At 33.0% G+C, this 8,699-nt stretch overlaps 1 protein-coding gene and 1 long non-coding RNA gene across 5 annotated transcripts; one reads left to right on the top strand and one right to left on the bottom strand.

Moving 5' to 3' along the window:
- Positions 1–591: 591 nt before the first annotated feature.
- On the bottom strand, positions 592–1,573 carry LOC127084060 (uncharacterized). The gene is made up of 2 exons (XR_007788613.1): positions 1,103–1,573; positions 592–983 (listed from the first exon to the last, which is right to left on the bottom strand). It is a non-coding gene; the product is annotated as an uncharacterized LOC127084060 (long non-coding RNA).
- A 473-nt stretch (positions 1,574–2,046) lies between these two features.
- LOC127084059 (zinc finger CCCH domain-containing protein 65) lies at positions 2,047–7,884 on the top strand. 4 transcript variants are annotated; one of them, XM_051024438.1, is made up of 10 exons: positions 2,047–2,748; positions 2,921–2,983; positions 4,165–4,230; positions 4,631–4,696; positions 4,911–5,039; positions 5,502–5,552; positions 5,986–6,126; positions 6,206–7,181; positions 7,393–7,604; positions 7,695–7,884. In XM_051024438.1, the coding sequence occupies exons 1-8, from the start codon at positions 2,161–2,163 to the stop codon at positions 6,995–6,997; spliced, it is 1,896 nt and encodes a 631-aa protein (XP_050880395.1). In that variant the 5' UTR covers positions 2,047–2,160; the 3' UTR covers positions 6,998–7,181; positions 7,393–7,604; positions 7,695–7,884. The 4 variants fall into 4 exon arrangements, with proteins under 4 accessions (XP_050880395.1, XP_050880394.1, XP_050880396.1 ...); XM_051024437.1 differs by having other exon boundaries at positions 7,393–7,884; XM_051024439.1 differs by having other exon boundaries at positions 2,048–2,748; positions 2,924–2,983; positions 7,393–7,884.
- Positions 7,885–8,699: the final 815 nt, after the last annotated feature.

Here is an 8,699-nt window from a genome sequence, read left to right as displayed (position 1 = left end):
ATTTTTAGGCCCAATAAGATTTTTTTGCCTTTTGAAACAGTTTTAATATACTTATAAATTTAAAACTAAGTAAACTTAATATTAATAAATTTGTAATATACCAAATTATATAAAATTTAAATAAACTATTTACTCATTAGGCTCGAATAAGTAAATTTAACATTAGAGAACAAAAAAAAAATCATTACTTCTATCAACATATGAATATAATATAAACAGGTTAATATGAAAGCAACTATTCATCTTTTATTGTATATCTATGTATCCAATATTTTACAGAACTTTTATGATATATCTTTTTCAATTCCAAGAATGTTGCTATGCAACCATATCTTCATGAGCCCTGTCATGTACATTTATTAAAAAGAGTATATGTATGAACTAGCTAAAGGTGACCAATTAGAAAGTACCAGCAGAGTATATGTATGAACTAGCTAAAAGAACAAAGTGTAAAACCATATATATAACTGAGCTTTTTAAAGTTCATGAACCATCAACAAGTAATAAACAAAGAACAAAGAACAAAGTGGAAGTTATAATTTTTATAAATAATATATGAACTAGCTAAAAGAACAAAGAAAAAAACTGCAATTAAGAAATCCAGAAACACAGTAATTGATTCCAAACAACAAAGGAGAGAATAACTTTATAGACCATTCTTTTACCTAGCTTAAACAATCAAACAACACATTCAAATGAAATGTCAAGCCCATACAAAATTGTGAACTAACCAATCATCCATGCTACTTTGACCTTGATCCATCATACAAACAATATTGAAAGGAGTTTAATACACTTACAGTTACATTGCCCCAACTCTAAAACTTTTTCCATACTGCTACTTTGACCTTGAGCCATTTGTTTAAATCAAAACAACAATATCAAAAATCAAAACAACAAATTAGATCGAAGATCACAACTTCAATTTGGCCCTCTGTTCAACCAACCACTGGAATACAAGCCCTCTTCAATAACTGCAATATCTAAATCAGAACCAAAACCAAGAACTACTATCAGATGAATCAAAACCAAACCCAATTCAAAACCCTAAATAGAAAAATCTAACAAAACAAAACACTAAAACTGAATCAAAACCACCAACCTTGCAAATGAAAGAAGAACAATGGTAGACCGAAGATCTTAACTTCAAATGGTGTTCATGAAGGTCGGTGAGAGAAGGAGATGGTGTGTGTTCTTCTTGTTCGAGTAGTGGTGTCGGTGAAGGAGAGTAACTGTGTGCTATGGTGGTTGGCTAGGGGTTCCTTGTGGTGGAGTTGAGGGTGAGCAACGGTGGTGGTGATTGATGAAAATAGAAGAGAAACAGTGGAGATCGCTCTAATAGGGTTTCATTCATCTGAGAGACAGAGAGAGAGAGAGTGTTTGCGTTAAAGTGAAAAAAATGAGGGAACAGGGAAATGAGAGCTGAGTTATGAAAACAACATCTTTTGGAAAATGGGCTTCGGGTGGGTCAGGGTACCCGCGGTCCAGTCATTTCTACCCGGACCGCCCATTTAAAACCAATTGAACCCACAATTTTCGCCCGTTGGGCCCGTTGGACCGTTTGGGTCCGCCCATTTACATCTTTTCTTTCGGTTACTCCTGGGTTGGGTTGGGCCATCGGTTCCTGTCCACCCCTACATGTGCTTGTTGTGTTGCTTTTGTTATAAAGCTTCCCAAATGCTACATTTTCTCTCTTATCCAGTTATACTTATGTTATTTAAAATCTCTGAGTTATGTTCTGTATCTAATTTATAGGCATGTTTGTCTATAAAATTGCATTTTTTTTTAAGTTTGAAAAAAATTATATTCGATAAAAAATATTTATTTTCAAATTTCTTTTTTTCTGAAAAAAATATATTTTTTCAGATTTTTTTTATTTTTATTTTCAGAATAATTGTTTTAGAAAAAAAATATATTTTAAAAAAATATAGAATTTTTTTTTCGATAGAATTTTTTTTTTTGAAAAAGTTAATTTTTTCTATCAATGATAGTTTAGGGAAAAAGAAACTGGTGGCTAATTTTTTATTTTATTTTTCGATATGAATTAATTTTCAGAAATTAGGGTCAATTTGTGGGTAAAAGAAAAAGAAAGTGAAGCTCTGAGGTTTAGGAAAAAACCCTAACAATGATAGTTTCACAAATTTTCTGCAATTGAGGAAGATGAATACCGAATTTTCAATGGCGTTTCCTCCTTACGGTCAGTCTCATTTCCGTAGCAAAACTTATTCCACCCTTGTCCGCATTCTCTCCCACCTCTCTCCTTCCACCGTTCCAACGCAATCATCGCTTCCTACAATTCAAGAGGGTGAATTTGAGAAAGAAGAATTGTATGGTCATCAGGTTGATGAAGTAGCTCATAGTTGTTTAGATAATGATAAGATTATCGAAGCATTGAATGTGACAGAAGATGGTGGATTATTGGATTCAACAACTATGGAAGATAAAGAGAAAGCAGAGAAATTAATCTGTGTGACAGATGCTACAAATTCTTCCAATCTTCTGATCGAAGAAGGAGATCTAGAAGAGGGAGAAATTTCTGGAGATTTTGCAATGGATGGAAACACAGTTGACGTGTCTTCTGTGGATGCTACAATTTCAGAACAGATGAAAGTGGATGAGATTCAGAAACTCGGGAATTCATTTGGAAACCAGGCATCCCCCTTCAATATGGGTAACAATGGACTAGTAGAACTTTGGACTATCAATGACATATCAACATATTTAACCCCAAAGCAAGTCTTGGTACAGGTATGGATTTCATCTGGGTACATATAAACTGATCGCATCTATTTAATTAGTTTATCATCAACCATATCCTTCGGTATCCTATCTAGAGTTTCATATAACCAACTATTTAATGGTTTTAAAATTAAAACTTATGTTGTTAACTTTTCTTTGAATAATTATTGTTCATCTGTAGCAGATGGTTGATGCCAACAGAAATGAACAAAGTGATCCTTGCCCTATGAAGAAAACCATAAAGGTGTTCTTATGATATTGTTGGCTTGTTTTATTTTTATTGGAATGTCCACCTTCTTTGCAGTCCGCCCATAGTCGCCTAAATTGCGGCATTTAGCTTGCATTCATTGTGTTGGGTTGAAGGGATGAATTTAGTTCCACATTGCTGAGAGATATGGCATGTGTTGTGTTTATAAGTGGAGGCAATCCTCACGTTACAAGCCGTTTTTTTAGGGATGAGTTAGGCCCAACCCAAATCCTAAGATGGTATCAGATCCTATCCTAGATCACTTGTTGGGCTTCCCACATTGTCCACGCTTCGGTGTCATTGATGCCCGAGTGTGAGGGGTGTTGAAATTTCCGCCTTTATTGCGGTCCGTCCCTAGTCGTCTAAATTGCGGCATTTGGCTTGCCTTCGTTGGAGCCTCCGACACCTTCATTGTGATGGGTTTGAAGCAGTGAATTTAGTCCCACATTGCTTAAAGATATGACATGTGTTGTGTTTATAAGTGGGGATAATCCTCACCGCACAAGCCCAATTTTGTAGGGATGAGTTAGACCCAACCCAAATTCTAAGAATTTTCTTTCATGATGTTGTATTGTTGTTCTAAACTTGTGATATGGATTTTTAAGCTTGTTGATTTTTACTCCTCTAAAGTCATACCAACATCAGTGGATTCATTATCTACTACTTGTGAAGAAGATAAATGTCAGAAAAACACTCCCTAACACTCTTTTCCATTCGTTGTAGTTAATATAGGTACTACTATATTTATGTGGGACCAACATGATTTTATTTTGTAGAAACCATTGACAAAATAGTGACAGTGTGAAACTCATTTGATTTTCCAAAATAAGAGTGTATTGGAAAGAGATGGTGTTGCTATTACTCTGCTTTGACGAGTAAATAACAAATCTATACATGTTTGCAACATGTGACTCATTGTTTATTTGATAAACATTATTTTGTAGTTAAGTCTTTACATAGTTTTTGATTCACATTTATTTGCCAATTTCTTTTCCTTATTCAAGTTTTCCATTAAGTTAAATTCATGTTTGGAATTACGTTAAAAACTAGTTTACAGATGATCATATCTTTCATATCTTTAGGCATCATATGCAGAGTTCCATCATTTATTCAAACTATTTAATAATTTCAAGACTATGATGCTGATATTTATTTGGTTAGTTATTGATCTTTGACAGGAGGTAATTGATCCCAGTAGAAAGAGAAAACGTATTCCTGATTTAGAGAAGGAGGATAAAAAGAAGGTATTCTTATATTTTTGCTGATTTTCATTCTGAATACTGTGTTATTCTCCTTAACTTTTGATATGGATTCTCATGCTAAACTCAACCATCTTATATGTAATTTCAACCTCTATTTATTATCGGTTACTAGTGAAGAATAATACTATTCAATTCATTCAATAAAATATATGTTGAAGGAAATTCTTCGTATGGTTTCCACTTTGCATTTATTTTGCCAATTTATTTGCCTATTTCATATTTTGGGTAATTAACTTAAGATCAGAATCATGTGAGAAATTATTTTATGGTCAACCAAATATTTGGGTATCTTTTGCAGAGTTTTAAACTGCAGACAAAAAATATAATGATTTTAAGGGAAGTGATGTTTATTTTTCTACAGTTAATTATTGATCATTTGCAGGAGATGGTTGATGCCAGTAAAAGTAAACGTGGTCCTCGTTCTCAAGAGAAGAAAATTAAAAAGAGGGTATTATTCTTATATTTTTGCTATTATATCTTCCTTTATGCTGTATTAATGCTCTTAACTTGTGAAAGGATTTGGAAGCCAGTTAATTTAACATCTTTTGAAGTCATTTCATCATTGGTTAATTAATAATCTGTTATTTATGAAGAATAATCATTAATTTGATATGTTTTCATATGAATGATGATTTCTTTATTTGATAAAATTTATTCTGTAGGAGAAGTATCGAAAGAAAAGAGCAGAAAAGAACAGAGAACTAGGTGTTAAAAGGTTGAAGTTGATTCCAGTACAGAAACCAAAAACAATCTCATATTGTCGCCATTATATGAAAGGAAGGTGCAATGAGGTTGTTATGAAGTCAATTATATTAAACGATGAATTATTTTTCACTTTATATCATGTCTTTATTCTATTTTTAAATGTCTTTTTATTATTTTTCATTGTACCATTACACGTTGCTTAGGAGAATTCGTCATTCTGCTTCATTTAACTATTTAAATTTTGAGAAGTAACTGATATCTTTGTTAGTTCTAATGTAGATAGTGAAATAACAAGATAGTGAAATCTCATGTCATTATTTGTTTGTTACCTCGGAAGATTTCAATATTCATAACTTGAATTAAAAATCTTGTAAATGTTTTTTATTTTCAGTTATATAATTTGTCATTTAAATTTATCCAAACCTTGGAAATAAGTTTATTGTGGTTGTGTGAAAACTGAAAGGAAGCCAATCAAGATCACTATTGTTTTATTGAAAATCGTCAAATAATTCTCACTTTTCTCTTGCTTTTACCAAAACATTTGACAGGGTGACAAGTGCAAATTCTCTCATGATACTGTTCCTGAAACAAAGTCCAAGGTATTGGTCTTCTTTGAAATTTTACTCTCCATTATCATCTACAGGTTTAAATATGTTTATGGTCCCTGCAAATATGCCACATTTTGATTTTAGTCTCTGTAAGTTTTTGTTTTTCATCCTTGCAAATATACTAATATTTTTACTTCATTGATTTTTGTTTTAGTCCCTATAAAATATGTTCATGTTGAGATTAATCTTTGTAATGTGTGTAATATTCATTTTAATCCTTATGTAGTATGCATTAGAGGGCCTTAAATCAAATACTCTACCTATTAGACACTAACTCCAACATGAACTAAAACCAAAAAAATCATATACTAGGGGATTTCACTTGGAAAAGCAAAATAGACTAAACATATTTCAACTTTCTTTTCATCATGTTGTGACAAAACTCGGAAATTTATGTAGCTATGTATTGATTTTGACATTGCAGGCATGTGTTCACTTTGCTCGTCACTCTTGTATGAAAGGGGATGATTGCCCATTTGATCACCAACTCTCCAAGTATCCTTGTTCTAATATAATTTCTAATGGCTCTTGTTCTAGAGGTCATGCTTGTTTGTTTTCACACCAGGTACAACATCCTATTCGGTTTCACTTGTTGTATAATTATTCTCACTTACTTGGATTAAAATGAGCTCTTTCTGATTTAGGTACCAATCAACCAACGTATACCTGCGCCTACAAATGCTTACAAACCAGAGTTGAAATCTCCTCTTCCGTCAGGAAATACAAATTTCAGTACGCCACTGAATAATCATGACACTAGTTATGTCCAACAAAACCACTTCACCAATTCTAAGGGAACAGAAACTTCACAGACAAAACCTACCTCAACACCCAAAGGAATTAGATTCATAAATGTTGCTAACTTATCATCTAGTACGCCAAAACAAGACTTAATAACACCAAACAAGGGAAGTCTTGTCCACAATGGGAAGTGTGCAGATAAAGGTCAAAATACTACAGAAATTCCTAAGAAATTTTCGGCTGTCACGCCCAAGGGAATTAACTTTCTTTCTTTCGGCAAAGGTTCTGTTTGCAGGTTTAAAAGTATTATTCAATCCACTGCACAAAATTTACCTCAAACTGCGCTATTCTCACATAATGAAATTTCAGACAAAAAGCAATCCATGGTAGAACGAATGAAATCAAAGTTTCTAGAGAAAGATTCAACTGATGATTCTATGAGGGATCACAGCCATTGTAAATCGGTTCAAGAAGTAAAAAAGGTATCTGACAATTCTCAGACTTCCAATGTGACCTCAGCCACACTTCTTGCCCGTCCGTTTGTTTCACATCAGTCTTCTGGAAGCCTAGTATCTGAATATCATAAACAAGCATCAAACTTAGGCCAAAGGGCACTCTTATCAACTTTAGCTTTTGCAGCAGAGCATGAATCAGATATTAAAATGAAATGCCCCACTGTTGATTCACCTGTATGATCAGGAAAATAAGTAAAACAATTACAGCTCAGAGTTTGAGAAGGATATCATTGGTAAAATTGGTTTTAATCCATGAGGCTCTTGGTGATTTGAGTCAAGTCATTTCCCAGCTTATTGGATGATAGATCAGAACAGGGATTGTTTAATTTGCAATGTTTCTATTTCTTTTGCAGTATGATTGCAGGTATAGTAGATCTTACTGTTAATGTGGGTTATTTCTCATTAGACATTTGAAGTGTAACAGGCTTAGACCAAATGAACAATTTACATTTCACCTCATGCATAATGTCTTTATTGAGTATGATTAGAATTTTCATGCATTCAACGGGATTGTAGATTGCTAAATACTTAAATGCTTAGCTTGTTACAACTCATCTTTGTTGCTGATATTGCAGGTAATGCATTCATGCGGCTTAAGACAACAAACTTGCAAAAGTTTACATACTACTAAAAGTGGATTTATCCATCTACATGCCACTCCCACCAGCCATATCTGCAACATTCTTGCTTCTGGATGTGACTTGAATTTTGAAGTGGTTAATTGATTTTAAATTTTGTTTCTATCATTGACATACATATCAAACTTGGTCATGTGTTGCCTGTACAGGTAACTTTGAGCAAATTGGTTGTCTTATAAGATTTTGCATGAAAAGCTGCATAAACCAGTTGTTGATTTTTGTTTCTTATAATTCTGCAGGTGTATATTTTGTATTTAACAGTGCTAGAAACTTATGATTTCAGAATATTTTCTGGAAGAAATTCTGATAAAAACATTGGAGCAATATATGGCTGAATGATCTGTTTTTTACTGCTTCACCTTAATGTAAATTCTGATATATTGCAGTATTTGAGTCTGTTCCAATTATGAATATTTCTGGTTTACAATATTTGCTCAACTGTTTTAGTTTGTTTTTGCATATTCGTAAGAGTCGATCCAAGCAAAGCTTTGGCGCCTATAGTTTTAAAATAAAGATTCATTTTAGATTTTCAGAAAATAAGTCAACAAATGGTTCCTCAAAAATAAAATGAGTTTTGCCTAATACTAAAATGAGTTCACTATAAGCATGTACTTGTTTTGGGCACATGAATAATTCTTTACTCATTTTTATTTATTTACACAAACTCCTCAACTTGTACTTTGAGAGGATTTTGAATCATTTTATTAACTTATAAAAATCTATTGTTGGTTAAGTGTCATCATCTGTGTTCGAATGGTATGGGTTCATTAGAAATGAAGATGAGTCGTTAGTCGGAGCATGGTCGTCTTTTGGATGTTTTATATTGATGACATATTCCATCGAATATGATGTCCCTATATTGTAACAACTGAAAAGTTGGTTAGAGAAATGTTTTTCTATGAAGAATTTGGGTGAAGTGGCCTATATGATGGACATCATGAATATTGCAACAAGTGAAAACTTGACTAGGAAAATGTTTATTTATGAAGAATTTGGGTGAAGTGGCCTATATGATGGGCATCATGATACGTAGAGATAGATCACACAAATTGTTTGGCCTAAGTTATGGTATAAATATAGACAAAGTGTTAGGTGCTTTAATATGGGGAATTTATTTTCCCACCCTTATGGTGTGTCTCACACCATTGAAAATCCGAAATTACCCTCATGTGTGTCCACAATCAGACGCACCTTAAATTAGTGCATCTTTCGTAAATCAAACAACTACTCTATTTTTGGCAAAA

Source organism: Lathyrus oleraceus, chromosome 5 (assembly GCF_024323335.1).
Source record: "Lathyrus oleraceus cultivar Zhongwan6 chromosome 5, CAAS_Psat_ZW6_1.0, whole genome shotgun sequence".
Taxonomy (NCBI): domain Eukaryota; kingdom Viridiplantae; phylum Streptophyta; class Magnoliopsida; order Fabales; family Fabaceae; genus Lathyrus; species Lathyrus oleraceus.
This window is presented reverse-complemented; position numbering and strand designations above follow the sequence as displayed.

Excerpts from the sequence above, each read along its gene's own strand:
- LOC127084059 (XM_051024438.1), top strand. The coding sequence starts at position 2,161 with ATGAATACCGAATTTTCAATGGCGTTTCCTCCTTACGGTCAGTCTCAT. Across the intron at positions 2,984-4,164 it reads CTATGAAGAAAACCATAAAG|GAGGTAATTGATCCCAGTAG; the intron begins GTGTTCTTATGA and ends GATCTTTGACAG. Across the intron at positions 4,697-4,910 it reads AGAAGAAAATTAAAAAGAGG|GAGAAGTATCGAAAGAAAAG; the intron begins GTATTATTCTTA and ends TTTATTCTGTAG.